The following is a 17,464-nucleotide window of genomic DNA, read 5'->3' as shown; positions in this document are numbered from 1 at the left end:
TACACAAATGCTTCTTGCAGTTCTGGTATATTTCACTTACTTCTCCTAAAGGTTGCTGTGGTAAAATAGTAGTTGTGATGTAGAATTGAATAAATGCCCTGCTCTCCACAGAAATTATATTTGCTGCTATGACTGTATCATGGTGCACAGCACTGATGCATGCAGCTTTTCATGAATATATTACAGATTTTTTTTAAAGTGTTAATATAACTAGTTATTGCCCTTTTAATGTGGTCATTACTGATCCTTTTATATAGCTACATACTGTACATAAAACATGCAGTAGTGTGAATACAACTTAACATAACGTCTTCTGAGACTTGTAGTTTAAAAAAAAAAATACCAAGAAGGATTAAGCTATGTGTTTGCTGCTCCCATTAAAATTCAAGTGAATGGAAGTTTTGATATTTAATAATTGAGGGATTGGGCCCAAGTAACTCTCCAAATTTTATTTTAAGCAAAACCTTATGTTAACACTTGAAACAAAAGTAACATTGTTATATTGCATCTGTACTAATTTAAAATAGCCACAGCTTTTCTATACAAAATCAAAACAAAAAATATACACGCCGGCACCAAACTTGAACTGTTTCCAGTGTAAACATTTCCTTTAAAAGCTCAGTTACAGTGTAACTACAAAGTAAAGCTCTTACAGTAATTTCAGTACTTTTGATATGTGTGGTATCTGAAATGCTTTTGATTTTAGAGTGTAGAGCTGAGATGTTCTCGCTTCAAAAGTCTTCAGGAAGTATCATTCCTAACTACATTTTAAGTCCCCTAGAATAATTTTACAGAGGTTTTAAAAGTATGAATATATTTTGAAATAGAAAAGAAAGTCTTAAATTTTTGTTAATATAGTGGAAGAAATCCTCAAATTAATTATATATATATATATATTGGAATATTCAATATTTTATGTACATTAACTTTTGCTCCATTTGCTGATAGAAATAATCATCACATTAATTTAATGTTTCCAAACTGGAAAAGGTAAGAGACAGTACTCCTCACCAGAAGCCAATCAGGAACTGGAAGATTACTGTGACCAGCCTTTGTTGAGCCAAAATAAGCTGGTATCAAAGTGTTACTTTAAAAATAGAACACTGATGTTGTTCCAAAATAAGAAAGAGCGTGTCTACACTGCAAGCCTTTATTTCGAAATAATGTCAAGATGGAAGACTTCTTACTCCAACTCCTGTAACCCTCATTTTACGAGGAATAAAGGAAGTCAAAGGAAGAGAATTCTTCTTTTGAATTCCTGTTGTGCAGACAGTGCCAAAAGCTATTTCGACTTAAGCTACGCAATTGACGTAGCTCAAGTTGTATAGCTTATTTCGGCTTTAGGCCTGCTGTGTAAATGTGCCCTTACTGACTTTGGCAGAAATGTAGGTACTGAATGCCCATAGACCTCCAATAGGCATTTGAAAATATACCTCCATCTTAAGTAAGAAAAGTTTTATTTGACAATATAACTAACTCCATTTCATCCATGGCAAGATCCCTAGTTTAGAGAGCTTCTGATACGTTGTATGTTGTTGATGCTAGTGAGGGGCCTAGGGTTGCGATGTCTAGCTAAGCTAGCACCTATCATAAGCAGTTTATACTAAGGCAAAGTTCTGGATGAAGTGATATAGACGAATGTAATGCCAATCTCTTTCCTAAACAATTCAAGGACCCAGAGGCCTTCCTGTGAAGATAGGCCACTATATTTTGAGGCCTCGCAGTCTGAGAATATAAACTTGGTGAAAATATGAACTCAGTGATTGTTTAGAAAATGATTCTTGGTATATATTAGAGATTCTAGAAAAAAAATTCAGAAACTTAACTAGTAGCTTGATACTAGCTGTATGCTTTATTTTCATGAGGAGACTTAACTCCACTTGTCCTAGTTGGGAAAAGTACCAATAACACTGTTTCCCGCCCCCCCCCCCTTTTGTCCCCAGGACTTTGAAGAAGGATGTTTTCTGCTTACAAAATGTGATGTAATTCAAGTGACTCCCCAGGAAATCTTAGTTACCGAGAAAGGAAATTCTGCAGCATCTTTTTTGGCAGCTATGTTCAGGCCTTTTATGGAAGGTTACCAGGTACACAGTTCTTCACAAAGTTATCATATTCTCTCTTCTATCCCCCTCTCATAAGTTCTGTAGGGGAATGGTGTGAGTCATGGTTCCTCTATGGTACAAACACTAAGTAATAGCATGGATGGGAGTGAAAGGGAGAAGATACATACATTGTAGTAGTAAGTTTTATTTAATGATGTGAAGAGATTGGTTCCCGTTCTTGACACAAATTTTTAAAAATTACAAGGTAATTAACTTCTAACGTGGTCGTGCTAAAGTTCCGCTGACAGGCTAGTTGGAGCTGTTAGCCTATGTAAATTAATTTGCATGTGAGGTTCCGGTGTTCTAGCTCTGTGAAGTGCAATTCTAAGAAGAGAAATCCAGAACAATAAATACCTTGCACTATTTAGATCCCAGCACAAAGAAGTGCCCAAATAAAACATAAATGAGTAAGTTTTCATCCAAAAGAAAAGGAGCCTGGTTCCTTTAGTTCTAGTCCACAACCTTGCATATCATTCCCTCTGGATTTATAAAACCCACTTCTCAGGAATCTGTCAATGGGCCAATTGCCAATATTTAAAAGGAGGATTTCTTTAGCATAGTATAGAAACTGCAGAAGTGCCTCCCCCACGCCCTCCGAAGCCTGCCAAAGCTAAATAACTCTTTAAATTTCTTAAGAGAACAGCAGAGGACAGCAAATTCTCATCACTGTGCAACTGTCAGTCATTGGCTGGATAATAGAGGTCAAGGTCTTCCACTGACTCGTTATTGACCTAGGACCAGTTACTTCCAGCTGTGAAATGGCTGTTGCTGAAAAAGAATGTCACTTTTAACAATGAAGCAACTTTTCAAAGACAAGGATCATAAATCAGTTACTAATATGATTTATTCAGTCAGTTTTGTTTTAAATACTAAGATTCCTGTTATGAGCACTCAAACAATATTACACTTTTCAAAAGTTTTGCATATTACCGTATTTTCCGGCGTATAAGACGACTTTTGATGTTAAAAAACATCCCCCAAAAATCGGGGGTCGTCTTATACGCCGGGTATACAGCTTTGCGGCTTTGCAAAGCCTCGGGGGAAGCTTTGCAAAGCCACGGAGGGGCTCCGGCGGCGGGGCAGCCCAGGCGCGCCGGGGCTGTCCCGCTGCCAGGGCGTCCTCAGAGGCTTTGCTCCCGGTGTCCCTGGTCTGTTGGAGACGGTCCCCAGCAGACCAGAGGCACCGGGAGCAAAGCCGCAGCAAAGCCAGAGCAAAGCCTCAGAGGCGCGGGACCCCGCCGCTGCTGCGGCTTTGCTCCCGGTGCCTCTGGTCTGCTGGGGACCGTCTCCAACAGACCAGGGACACCGGGAGCAAAGCCGGGGAGGCGGAGGGGCGCTGGGGTATAAGACGAAACCCTATCTTTTAACTAAAAAATTAGGGGGTCGTCTTATACGCCCAGTAGCCTTATACGCCGGAAAATACGGTACATTTTTATTAGGCTGAATTAACTATATCTTTCTAATTAATTATTTGAATGATATGTTATTAAAGTCCAATTCAAGTTCCAGAATAGGAGGAAAGCCCAAACACTTTTAAATTTTATTTTTTAGATAATCTGCAGATATCTTTCAAAAGAAACAAAAGAGACCTTTACTGAAAAGCAGTTTATACTTGGAATCCGTAACTTTGCTTTTCAGCTACTTGAGACAGGTATGTATGCTTTGTGTGGTGGTATTGGTGCAGTAACACCTTAGGTGTGTAATGGATTGAGTAATTAATCACCCCCTATACTTTCTCTTTAGGAAGTACTCAGTGTTATGAAGTTTTGTCTTCTGACTTGCAGAAAAATGCATTGGCAGCTTTTGTACGACTAAATGTAATGAAGAAGATGAAAATGTAAGTAATATAAGAGACACAAATGGGTATACAAGAATATTATTACTAAAAGAACTTTGCTGGGGTCTGGATTCAAAAGTTGGAAAGTAAATGCAAACAATGTGTTGTGATAATAATTCTGAATAGCTCCAAGGAGGAGGAGATCTAACATAACTATCAATTGCAATGAGTTGTTGAATGCTGGAGATATTTCTGTTAGTATATCATCGTTCGCATACAAGACCATGGGGTTCTTTTATCTGATACCCTTAATGTTTGAACTATGAAATACTAACAATATAGGTCAACCCTGATTTTCTGAACTTGAGCAAACTGAAGTTTGATTATATACTCTCCAGTGTCATACTGAGTCACAAAGCTGGCATCTTCTTCTTATGTGCCAGCTCCCCAGTTATGGCATCTCTTCATTATATATTAGGGCTGTGTCTAGACTGGCAAGTTTTTCACAAGTTTTTCCGCAAAAGCAGATGCTTTTGCGGAAAAACTTGCCAGCTGTCTACACTGGCTGCTTGAATTTACGCAAGAACACTGACTTCCTACTACTGTCTGAAATCAGTGCTTCTTGCGGAAATACTATGCTGCTCCCGTTCGGGCAAAAGTCCTTTTGCGCAAAGCTTTTGCGCAAAAGGGCCAGGGTAGACAGCTCAGATTTGTTTTGTGCAAAAAAGCCCTGATCGCGAAAATGGCAATCGGGGCTTTTTTGCACAAAAGCGCGTCTAGATTGGCACGGACGCTTTTCTGCAAAAAGTGCTTTTGCGGAAAAGCGTCCGTGCCAATCTAGACGCTCTTTTCCACAAATGCTTTTAACAGAAAACTTTTCCGTTAAAAGCATTTGCGGAAAGTCATGCCAGTCTAGATGTAGCCTAGGATTATGGGATCTGAAGTAAAACATTTACGGAGTTAATTAGCTTAAATCTTTTGACCCCATTTCTTTATCATCTTGAGGGTTTTCCCGAAAACCTTTGGATAAACGGGATTCTGCTCTGTTTGCATAGTTTTTTTTGAAACACACTTAAAATATCTAGGGTTTTTTAATCTCTTTTTTTATTAAAATGGAGACACAAATGGCTATTACAGGCAATGTAAGAAGTGACTTGTTTTGACTGTATCTTAGTGTTTACTTTCGCTTTAGCATTGCAAGTTAAATGACTTGAATATACAGTGGCCAGTATTTCTAATTGAGAATAATTTTTACTGGGGTTACCTGATAAAATATCAAATCGGCTAATGCTTTAAAATACTGCACACATACACATAAATGGCTTCATATTTTAAAAATTTCAAATATATTATAGAACGTCTTGTGATATTTGTTAGTGGGGCAAATAATTTGCAATTAACTAATTACCTGGGAAATTTAGCCCTTTTCCCTTTTATGACTAGTGTGACAAGTTCCCGTGAACCTCTCCGGGCCAGCCCCGACTCAGTCCGTCAGGCACATGGTCCCGAGGTCTCTTCTTTACCAGAAAAGAAATGAAAAATTCTGTATCTCCAAGTCACACCCCGGAGGTCCGTTCTAGGCGGGTCTCCGGGGCCTATTAAGCGCTGGGCCTGTCCCCTCCCACTGCGTCTCGGAGGGGAGCTTGGGAATAATGGCCGGGGTGGGGAAAAGGGGACTCGGGCCCACCCTCACTCAGAGCCCCGACCCAGGGCCCAAGGGCAGAGAATTCTGTCCCTGCTCAGCGGATGGGGCAATAGCCCTAAACGAATCCACTCTCGGGTTCCGTGGCCCACCCCTGGGTCGCTTCTTTCCCCCGCCCTGCAATTAGTTCCTCCTTGGCAGGGAGCCGGACTCACCACTTGCCTCTCCCCCGACCATAGATCTCGCCGGTCCCTATTCCCCCTTCACCACTCTCTGCTCCCCTCCCCCTGCGCCGGTGACATCCCACCTTTTAAATCCCCCCCCCCCGTGCCACCGTCACCTGCCATCGCCCCCTTTGCGTGCCCCGGCACACCCGGCCATGCCATCCCTGCGCTGCGCCGGGTGTCGTCACGCTCCAGGGTCTCTGGCAGCTTCTCTTCCCCAGCCCCCATGTGACTGCCGGCTGTACACGGCTTGATCCTCGTGGCGCAATCCGGAGTCGTTCCAAGTGCGGGGTGGCAGCGCCCCATCACAAATAGTCTGTTAGTAGACATATTTTCAGAAACATACAAGTCACCCAATGTCTTGTGAAAAATCGTTCTTTGTTCAGTCATCTTAGTTATGTAATACCTTAGTTCTTTGGGTGACCTTCCAGCTCAAATTTCAATCAAGTCTGCCAACAAAGTACTTCTGGTGAGAATGCTGATGTACAATAGGGGTGCTTTCCTACGTCACCGTGGTGTTTGTTGAGGATGAATTGGTTAAGACTTGTAGAGCGCTTCACATATTATCTCAGTGTGAGGTACTGTTACTATTGTTGTATCATTAGCTACAAAAAAATAAATATTTGAGGCACATCATCAGCTGAGATAAATTGGTATAGCTCCATGGAAGTCAATGGTGCTTTGATGATTTATACCAGCTCAAGATCTAACTCTGCTTCAGATGGATAGTTAAGACTCCTATAATAAAACAGGGAAAGGGAAATACAGAGGAAGAATATGTTCTAGAAGCATACCTATCCTTCTGTAGTATGGCTTCTTGAAAGGGCATTTGTGAAGTGTCAGCAGACCTTTCGAATATGATTATGTGGGTACAATTGATGGAGGGAGACGAGAATAATGAAAATATTATTTGTACCCAATTACTTGAAGTAGTACCCTTTCCTAAAATATTCATTTTCTCATCCCAAAAGAATAACAGGCTATTACTGTTTCTCCCTTCCCCCCCCCCCCCCACTCCTTATCTAGGACTAGTGGATTAACTTACACTGTAAACAAAGAGGCACTCAGTAAAACAGAAGAAATGTTTGGTAAGTGTTATTTCTTATTGGCATATTAGTTAAAACATGTATTTAGGGGGAGCCTTTCAAAGTCACAAAACAATTCGACATTTAACGCCCAATGAAAGTTGCATTATGTCTTGTATCACATTACAGTGTATGCAGTAAAAATACTAATGTGAGATCTGAAAGAAAAATAAGCAGTTTTTAAAATGTTCTTGCCTGAATGATTGACTTGTTGGGCATTGCAACTTCAACTTTTTAATTGTAAAACTTAATCATTTTCTGTAATAAGTATTGAGAATAAGAAGTTTAATGGAGTGATGCTTTCAGTGTCACAGCCTTCTAATTATTGTGTCTGTTTCTCTTTCATCCTTAGAGTCTCAGATACCTAAAAGGAAACTTGTGACTGCAAGACTTTAATATTAATCAAAAGACTTTGAATTATTTCACTGTGTGCACTATAATTTACAAAAAACACTGACAAGTAGTCAACTGGGGTATGGATAGGTACAGAAATATACATCTTGCCTTTTCCATTTTGGAATTTTCATATATATTGATATTAGATGTTGAGCAAAGGTTGTTCAATTGAAATATTTTCATTACCAGGACTGAACTTTATCAGTACTGATGTTTACTGTGTTTCTTTTTAAACTAAATTTAAACATCTTTTTGGATACATATTTGAAGAAAAAAAATGCACAGAAACATATACTTTACATACTTTTTTAGTTTTGCTACAAGGAAAAGTTTTGTTTCAAATAGGTTATTTCATCAATGGTAAACTGTAACTGAGAACTAAAGACAACATTAAACATAATATTTAGACAAAAATGTTGCTGTTGTATCTGTTATGGCCATTGTTCTCTTATATCATAGAATAAATGTCCTGTAACTTCCCAAAATGCTGCTGCTGTTTTATAACTTGATTTGTATTTATTTTAAACTGCAGCTGGCACTAGCAGATATTTAACTTCTGTATGAAATCTGCTTTAGCATTTAAAACTGAGTTTAAAGCAGTGTTTGCTGTTTCAGTTGTTAAAATATCAATACTTATTGTGAAATGCCTTGTTTGTTTGTAAATGAGGCTTTATAAATGCATTTTTGAGTGTTGCTTCTCTTAACTACTGTGTGTGATCTGTGTGTATACTTTAAAAATATGTATGTGTATTCTGGTACCACCACCTATTAAGGTGGTGTTTGTATTAGGGATATTTTTTGGTGTTCCATAAAAATCTGCCTAAATATGACTTAAAAGTAAGTTTTAGAAAAAAAAATCTGTTCATATGTACTCAGTAGAGACTTGCTACAGTTTCTGAGCTAAGTTACCCAAAGATTCTGGGCATGCTCCAGCCAGACCTAAGCAAAACTTTCCCTGCAGTTTTAGTTCTGGGCCGCTCTGGGCCACATTGGTTCTGTATTTAGGCATCAGAATGGAAAAGATGGAGACTTCTTTTCCTTGCTGTGCCTGTTAGTGTAAAGGAGAAAGATGCCTTATTTAAATTCAGAGGGACAAGAGAGAGGCCAGAAGTAGGGGGGTAGATTAGGACAAAAACCCTGGAATGTAACCAAGATCCTGAGTCTCTCACCATTCTTCTGTCATCAGTAAGCATCTGTGGAACTCCCTGTCAAAGTGTCTCCTCAATCTCTAGAGCTGGTCCACAGAGATGATGACAACACTCCATTAGCTCAGTGAGTTACAACCTACCTGATGACTATTCTAGGTGTCAATATGATTGTTGGAGTAGGTTTTAAAAACCCAACAAATTTACAACCATCGTCTCCCTCCCCAAATATTAACGCTGTGCAAATACTCAAATTTGGGGGGAGGGGCACTGACCACCTTATTTCTGGCACTTCCTAACTTTTGATTCTTTGACATCACAATATTAACGTTGTGTGTGGGTGGGTGTGGTGAGTCTATACATGCATTTTTACTATATCTCTGCATCTAAAATTTCTTCTGCTACAGGTGTTGTGCATCAGCTGACTGCTATGCTTGAGTTAACTGCATGTCACCAATGGGTGAAAGTAGAGTCTGTAGTTTAAGAGGTTTTTCAAAATGAACATGATATATGTAAAAGTAATTGCATAAGCTCCCATGTATATAGCAAGTAACTACTGTGTAAAAGGTGTAAGATGTGTACATGGAAGTTACTATAGGATAGGGGTACTAATCTCAACCTTTTTCTGAGGCCTTCTGAAAATGCTATCAAAACACAGCCACTCTTTTCCGGCATAAAAGCCAGGACAGTAAGGGGACAGTAAGCAGGGCAACCCATGCTACAAGGGAGACCCCTGAAAAGTTAAGTTGCTCAAACTTCAGCCCCACCACTGTGGCTGTGTCTACACTGGCACCCTTTTCCAGAAATGCTTAAAACGGAACAGTTTTCCGTTATAAGTATTTCCGGAAAAAGTGCGTCTACATTGGCCACGGACGCTTTTCCGGAAAAAAGCCCCGATCGTCATTTTCGGGATCGGGGCTTTTTTGGGGAAAAGACTACTGTGCTGTCTACACTGGCCCTTTTCCGGAATAGTTTTTCCGGAAAAGGACTTTTGCCCGAACGGGAGCAGCATAGTTTTTCCGGAAAAACCCTGACAATTTTACAGATTGTCATTGCTTTTCCAGAAAAGCAAGCGGCCAGTGTAGACAGCTGGCAAGTTATTCCAGAAAAGCGACTGCTTTTCCGGAATAAGTGGCCCAGTGTAGACACAGCCTGTGAGTTTAACAGAGGCCCTGCTGGGCAGATAGGAGGTTGAAAAAAACTGCACTAGAATCAGACTGTGATTGTCAATAGAAAAATGGACCAGGGAAGGACCAGACCTTTCTGGTGTAAAGATAACGTATTTGGGCTGCTGCTAGGTAGGAAAGAGGCGCCCGTGCGCTGTCAGGTCGGTGTTCATAATGGAAGGATGGTGCAGAGATGCTTAGTAAGACCAGGGCTGTCCGGTATCCACCATTGCGAGAGCAAAGCCAAGCACGGGAGCGAGGGGTGCAGGGCAGACCCGAACCTAATGAGCTCTCAGCCTCTCCGTGCGTTCCCCGGCCTGGCCCAGGCGCGCCCAGCGCTGTAAAGGCGGGTCGGGCAGGGCTGCCCCTCGGCGCGCAGAGCCCGCTGCTGGGGAGGGTAAAGCAATGCTCTGGTCTCGTGACCGGGTGGGGGCGGGGCGACACTGGCGCGAGGGAACCACGTGATGCGAGTGAGGCAGCGAGGGGGGCGGAGCAAGTCCGCCTCCCCCCCCCCCCGCGCTGAGCTGGCTTCCGGAGTTGGGAGTGCGGCCTTTCGTCATTGCTACCGCGCCACTTCCGGCAGGGGCGGGACGGTTTTCGGCCGCGCACTTCCGGTGCACGCGTGCGGTGGTGGTGCCGCGGCCGCGCGGATGGGCTCGCCCGTGGAGCTGGGGTTCGTGGAGCAGGCGGCCCCGTGGCGCCTGCGCAGCGCCCAGTTCCCCAGCAAGGTGGGGGGGCGGCCGGCGTGGCTGGGCGAGTCCGGGCTGCCGGGGCCCGCCGAGCTGCGCTGCGGGCGGTGCGGGCGGCCCTGCGCCTTCCTACTGCAGCTCTACGCGCCGCTCCCCGCCCGCCCCGACGCCTTCCACCGCGGCCTCTTCCTCTTCTGCTGCCGCCAGCCCGCCTGCTACCGGCCCGGCGCCCAGGGGCCGCTGCGAGGTGAGAGCCCCCCCCCCCCCCGGGCTCCCGTCCGCCGCTGGGCTGCGAACCCTTCGGGCAGCCTCCTGCCTTAGAACCGCACTTACCGGGGGGCGGGGCCGCCGCCCTGGCGCGGTGTCCAGGAGCTACCGCCCTGCGCAGAGTAGCGACCCAGACCGGCCCTCGGCGCCTTTTGGTCACTGCCCCGCTGCTCCCTTCACGCCTGCGTTTCCTCCAGTCTTCAGGAGCCAGCTTCCCAGGGAGAACGACACCTATTCCTACGACCCGCCGCCTGACGCGCCCCCTCCCGAAGGGCAGACCCGCGTGAGCCTGCAGCTTCAGTGTGGAGCTCATCTGTGTAGAGTCTGTGGCTGTTTAGGGCCGAAGGTTTGTTCTAAATGCCACAGGGCCCACTACTGTAGTAAAGAGCATCAGACTGTAGATTGGAAATCGGGACACAAACTTTCTTGTGCGCAGTCAGGTGAGTTAAGTGGAATGAGAACTTAAAATGTAGTGCGGTATGGAACAAATGCATGGTGTAATTCCAAAAAGATTTACTTACATTGTCTCTTCCCCCCTCCCCCCGCTAGATTAAACTAATATTGTTCTTGTTTCCTTTTGCTAAAGACAAGTTAAGTTCAGAGGAGAAATAATAATACTAACCAGTATTTCCTACTACATTGATTAGAAGATCATGTCCACATCTTTATTGTGTCATAAATCTCTGTAAGCAATTGGGAAAAATCAAAAACTCTATTGTTTTAGTATAAAGAGAATAGACAGACAAACGTAAATATATAGTAGTATAAGATAATACAATGCTGCTGCTAGTTTTTTTTATCCTTCTATATTTTTAAAGAGACTTTCTTAAAATGTAGTGCGGGATCGAATAAAAGTATGGTGCAAATCAAACGAGTTACTTAAATTCTTTAAATTATTATTATGTTTGATTCTATTTATACACAGTCAATGATTATGAGTTGTCCATTGCATCAACATGATTCTTGTTAAAACATGAGAAGTTCTTTCTGCAGTCCAAAATCGTAATGCATTAACCACGTGGGAAGAAATTGTTAATGTAAGAAGGCGAATTATTAGGTGACCTTAGGTAAATTGGTAAGGGCCTAAGTGTATTTAATGGATCATATCTATACTTACATATCACATAGTACAGGTTGAACCTCTCTAGTCCGACACCCTTGGGAATTAGCTGGTGCCAAACCAAAGAATTTGCCAAACCACTGGAGGTCAGTACTGTCTAGCAGCATTACCAACGTTTCCCCTGCTTACTAGGCTCTTAAAAGACATTTAAGGATAAATTAGAGCTAAGTAACAGCATTGAACACTAAGAGCCAGAACTGTTGGCTGTAAACACGTTTTATGGTATCGTGAGAAACTTGGCCATACCGATGATAAGTGGATATCCTGCGGGCTACAGATGTTGCTGGACTAAAGTGGTTTGTACAGTTGTACATTTGTGAGTCCATTTGTTTAATAACTTTTCCTAACGATAAGAACTAGGACCATCAAATTTGGTATGCAGCTTCTTATAATTTACAGTAAGGTAAGGGGTTGGTTGTGCCAAGGAAATGGGATCTGCCTGGAATGAAATTGCATCTTATAAAACCATATAGAAAAGAGAATCACCAGGCAGGTGAAATGGCTGTCTGGGGACACTCCTCTCACACCTCCCTCCCCCACCTGCCCCAGCCCAGAGCTTCCCACCCCCGAGGTGCTCTTTTAGGGAGGGTGGGTGCTGCTGAAACCTCCCTCCCCCATTCATAGGGAGACATTGCTAGCTGTTCCCCTACCTCAGGGAGTGAGGGCAAAGTGCACAATTTGCTGCATTCCTCACTCTGGCTGGGAAGCACAGATGATCCTGGACCTGCTCCTGCTGAGGGGGACACACCCCTTCCCCAGCTGTGCTTACTGGAGCTGCAGTGGCCTTGGGCACTTTTCATCTGGCCCCAAGCTGTTGCAGTGTGAGAGGGTGGAGGTAGTCCCCTTTTCCCAGGGCAGCCTGCATACTGACCCCCTCACCACAGCCCCACTCCAGAACAGTGATTCAAATGAAGCATGTACATTTTCATTTTATTTTCCTAAAACCAAAAATTAAGTTTCTGAGCAAAGCAGAGTAAATCTAGTATAGAATAAAGCACTGAAATTTAAAAAACAAACAGGAATGCTCTTGTGTGTTGCAGCTCAATTGGACGCTGTAATTCCAGATCACAAGTTCCTTTTTCCAGAGTATGAAATTGTAATAGAACCTGAGGAAATGGAAACTCCTGGTGATGGTCAAACAGATGAAGGTACACAAAAGGACTTGAAGGAATATGAAGCATTGGAGGAGGCTGCAGGCAGCACAAGTAAGAAATAAAATGGGTTTCCAAGAGAGTAACTGTCAGTTAATTACAGTTGACCACTGTGTGCCTGCCATTTATTATGTGTATATATTTATTTAAATTACCATTTTCAAATTTTATTGAAAGAAAGCGAATGAGGTAACTAATGACTAGATTCATAATATTATGCCAGTATTATGGTTTCGTATGGGAATTTTCCTGAAGATTTAGTTTTTAGATTTACTTTTGGAGACAATATATAGTACCTGGCTTTTAAAATACGTAACCAGCTGTACCTAAAATCCAGCCTGTGCTAGAAGAAAGTTTAAACCTGGTGGTGGTTGTTTTTTATGGGTTTGCTAACTCAGACACTTGGGGGAATTTTGCACCACAGCACAATGCAGTGCTTGTGTAGAAATCCGTGTTCTGCACAGTTTCCTTTTCCCACCCCACAGAAATGGGCTGCAGAGTGCTGGCTGCTACTAATGGTTCTGGATCCGGCAGAGCCCAGCTTGCAAATAGAAGACACTATAGGGAGAGAGAAAGATAAAACTGGAGGGTTTTGAGCAGCTACAATTCCTCACATAGTCTGAAGGAAGGAGGTGGCATGCAGGAAACTCCATACAAGCTTGGGATCTAGCATCAGGCTGTTTCTCCCTCAGATCCTTAGGCTCTCAGAAGGTAGGAGGGTATATGTAGATGTTTGGGCTAGGAGGCATCACACAGATAGGTGTTGGGATGCAGGGGCTGAGACAGAGAAACAGGAACTGTGTTGGCCTAGGGGTTTCTTTAACTTTCTAGGATCTAAGAGATGCAAGAGGTTGGGCTCTAGTGGAAGAGGTAGTACAAGTATCTTGGCTGGGGGACACCTGTTGCTCAGCTCAGGAAAGAGGGGAATAAAGAAACATGAAGTATGTTATTGTCGATGTTTCTTTAACTCTCTAGGGTGATTTTTTTTGTATTATTACATAGTTGCTGACAGGTGTTATGAAATAAATTGCTAATATAATTGAAACTGTGATTACATATTTATTTGTCAAAGTAACACTGCAGAATTTTAAGACATTTTCTATTGATGAGAATATCCTTTCTCTCTGAATTATAAACTGTAAATCCTTTACATGAGGGATGAATGAATCATTTAAACTATACCCCGTTAAATGAACTTGTATTCAGATCTAGCATGCTTTGAAGTTTGTGATGACACAGTGCCATTTTTAAACTTGTAATTTTAAACTTTGTGGCTGGGGGTTATTAAAGCTACAGATGGGACAACCAAATTGAGCATGAATAAACGTTGTAGAAGAAAGAGATGCAAACACAAGTCTTTCTAATTGTTAAAGTTGTAAATTTGACACCTTCATGTGCATACCTCATTGGTCTTTAAAAGGGTTTAAAAAAAAAGAGCTAGACTCATGGTGGTTACGTCCATTAATGGCTATTAGCCAGGATAGGTAGGAATGGTATTCCTAGCCTCTGTTTCTCTGGAAGTGAGTGACAGGAGAGGTAATCCCCATGTGATCCTGTTGTGATCCCTCCCTCTGGGGCATCTGGTATTAGCCACTGTTGGCAGACCAGATACTGGGCTAGACGGACCTTTGTTCTGACCAGGTATGGCCATTCTTGTGTCTTTTTTTTTTTTTTTTAGTGTCAGATTCAGAAAGTACATTTATTTTGTGTTCCATATTTCAGCCATGCACTTCTAAATTAATTCTGCCTGTCTTGCTTGCATACTTCTTATACTGAAATATACATTTAAAATAGTACACAACTAATGGGTCACAGAACTGAATCTGTTGGTCCTCCAAACAAGCAAATGCTTGTCTTTGATGTTGCGGTTTGTTTTCCTGAATATTGGATGCTTGAACTGAAATTCTAGAAGATGTTAGAGACAAATGTATTGTAAGCTTTAACTTGGCCATATTATGTTAACTCAGTGTTGTCTTTTTTCCCTTTAGGTGAAGGGTTTGAATCACTAGATGAGGAGGTATTGGAGGCAATGGCAAAACATGAGACTCAAGAGGACAAGATTTTCCAAAAATTTAAAAATCGAATAGCTGCAGAACCAGAACAGGTGAAAGGAAAAATATCTTTTAGAATACTAATCAACTAATGGGCAAAAGATGGGAGGGCTTGCTTTTGGTGGTGGTGGTGGGGGGGAAGTTATATTGCAACCTTGGCACTTACATAGCATCCTGATTGTGTTTCTGCAAATGGTGCCTCTTCAGCCCAAAAATCTGAAATAGCTGAGGACAAGGATGTAGAGAAGTTTCACAGATCATCCAGTCTGCATGCCCACAAACATAGAATAAAAGTTCCAGTTACAAGACAGCAAGATGCCAGTCTTTGCTGTAATTAGACCTGTGATAAACTAAGACCTTGGAAAAACCCAAGTCATTCAAGGCAAGTGGAAATTTAACAAGGGTGAGTGTGTTGAGTGGAGTTGAGCCACAGCGAAGGGGATCTGCTGCCCTTTTGTGGAAAAGGAGAAAGCATGCTGAATAGCATCATTTCTCTTTTGCCCCTTCCTCTATAGGACCAGCATGTGTCTGCTGCTTCAGCTTATTTTTTTTTCCTTTTAATCAGCATTCATGCTGCAAGGTGAAACTCTTATCACTCATTCAGAGACAGAAAAGTCTTGTGATTAAAACACAGTACTGTGAATGGAGAGACTTGGATTTTGTTCTTGTACCTGTTGCAGAGTCCCTTTGTTACCATGATTGAATCAGTCTCCTTACTCTACTCCCAACAGGAGTTTTGAGTCCAAAAGTATTTTAGGGCTTTGAGAGAATCTGTTATGGAAATGCAAAGTATTACTATTTATTGCTGGACTAATGCAAGATGGCTTAGGGAAATTGACGGGTTCCTCAAAGCAATATGTCTTTTTCCATTTTAATTGTGTATAGGTTTTCTTAAACTTATGTATCTAACAGATTTACTGGGGGAATAAAACCTTGGTCACTGTCCACTTCATAACTCTGATTGGTATTATTTATATAGCTGAAAAGACAGTCAGTACTTCTTTCTATCCAATTTCAGATTCTCAGATACTGTCGAGGAAGAGAAGGCCCCATATGGATCTCTGGTGAAAACATTCCCCAAATGAAAGAGATCCCACATTGTTCATGTGGTGCCCAAAGGATATTTGAATTCCAAGTATGTGAATTAGATTCAAGGATATGAGTTTTTGTGTATTATTAAAAATCTATTAAGTCTGAAATAGAAATATTAGCTTATGGCTAGAGTGAAGAGAGTTATATTTGAATTCACAGGATAATTGTGCTGCAGTGTAGAAGCCTTAGATACTAGTGTAACTCCTTTCTTAGGGAGATGTTTATCATAAATAGTGCTTATCCTTCTATTTTGTTGGCTACAAAAACAGATTATACTTTTTCTATCCCATTGAGGGTCCTGTGAATGTCTTCTCAAGGTAGTGTCCAATTCTATGGAAAAGTGCTCTCACCTGTTGGGGAAAAGTCTCTTCCTGTCAGTCACTAACAAGTGCTGCCTCTACTCAGATTAAACATGGTGGGAGTATGTTCAGCATTCCCTCACTGCAGACAGGAAGTGAAAAACAAATTCTTTCCTAATACTAAAATACACTGAATGGCACTTGTCTTTATCAATCTTTAATATGGAGTATAAAAAACTTGATATCCATTAAAACAGATTTCTTATCAAATGACACTAAGTGAATGCTGCTTTGCCCTCCTTCCTGAGTCCTTAAACCTTCCTTCTCTGTATTAGCAACTTTTTGCTGGTGATAAAGGGGTTGCTAATAAGCAGGATGTACTGTACCTGCATCATTCTTTGTGAGGATATGCATATACCAAAATAAGGTTGATTTTATTTGGTTTAGTTTATTCCCTTCCAAACTAAATGCAGGAACTGGAATAAAAACAATGCAGATGTTCTATCTGTGTTGGTTTAAAATTATTGCTAAGCTTATTACCAGTACCTTTCCAGAGCAGTAACGAGTCCTTAGTATGACCCGTGGAATACTTTGAATCAGCATTTTCCAGCAAAACTATTTTATTGAAAAATCACCAAGTTACAAAATATTAATGGATGTTCCAGTTAATTGTCTTTTTGTATATCTATAATAGCTGAGGATGGAAGAACCATTATCAAAAGCAAGGTAGCTCTCTTCTCATCTTTACGTGGGCTCTAGTACAAATCTATTAAGCAAAGAAAATATAGGGATTAGGTCATTTCGAGCATCCTTCCAGCTGCCCACTTTCCTGCTCAGTCAAGATTAAGCATATCTACATAAGAGGTGGGTGTTGACATGTAGTGGGGGCCTTGTGAAAAATTTAGAATTTTTTTTTTATCATTTGATTAAAATTGGCTAAGTGGCACAAGAGAAACATCTAGGTTACAAACTTGTAAGAAATTGATTTAAAAGTTATACTTTTACTGGAAGTACTTGCAACAGTGCATCACCCATTATCTTACTCAAACAAACCAGTATAGTCATGTTCTTGACCTGTTTTTATTGCTTGCCAGTGGTTTTTCAGGTAATAATTTGATTATTGCAGCTGTTATCCCATCTTGAAAAGCATATGTAGCATATATTAGCATAAGAGTGGCATAATAAAAAATAAGCATGACAGGACCATTTGCTGAGAGGGGGATAACTTTTGAATAAAACTGAGTGGAAGAGAGCTATA

At 41.6% G+C, this 17,464-nt stretch overlaps 2 protein-coding genes across 3 annotated transcripts in view; both read left to right on the top strand.

Annotated features, from left to right (window-relative positions):
- GNPAT (glyceronephosphate O-acyltransferase) overlaps positions 1–7,930 on the top strand; it is a 46,902-nt gene extending 38,972 nt beyond the window's left edge. For both annotated transcript variants that reach the window (XM_075924704.2, XM_075924703.2), the window contains exons 12-16: positions 1,944–2,084; positions 3,654–3,753; positions 3,846–3,939; positions 6,772–6,833; positions 7,183–7,930. In XM_075924704.2, the coding sequence (XP_075780819.1) occupies positions 1,944–2,084; positions 3,654–3,753; positions 3,846–3,939; positions 6,772–6,833; positions 7,183–7,226 (441 nt within the window). In that variant the 3' untranslated portion in view covers positions 7,227–7,930. The remainder of the gene's footprint in view (positions 1–1,943; positions 2,085–3,653; positions 3,754–3,845; positions 3,940–6,771; positions 6,834–7,182) is intronic.
- Positions 7,931–10,172: 2,242 nt separating this feature from the next.
- Positions 10,173–17,464, top strand: part of PDCD2 (programmed cell death 2) — a 7,650-nt gene continuing 358 nt past the window's right edge. Inside the window, exons 1-5 of the mRNA XM_075924705.2 lie at positions 10,173–10,473; positions 10,691–10,933; positions 12,654–12,818; positions 14,753–14,868; positions 15,834–15,950. Coding sequence (XP_075780820.1) covers positions 10,188–10,473; positions 10,691–10,933; positions 12,654–12,818; positions 14,753–14,868; positions 15,834–15,950 — 927 coding nt within the window. The 5' untranslated portion in view covers positions 10,173–10,187. The remainder of the gene's footprint in view (positions 10,474–10,690; positions 10,934–12,653; positions 12,819–14,752; positions 14,869–15,833; positions 15,951–17,464) is intronic.

Source organism: Pelodiscus sinensis, chromosome 3, assembly GCF_052426305.1.
Source record: "Pelodiscus sinensis isolate ZL-2025 chromosome 3, ASM5242630v1, whole genome shotgun sequence".
Classification (NCBI taxonomy): Eukaryota; Metazoa; Chordata; order Testudines; family Trionychidae; genus Pelodiscus; species Pelodiscus sinensis.
Note: the sequence above shows the minus strand (reverse complement) of the source record. Positions and strands in the feature narration are given on the sequence as shown.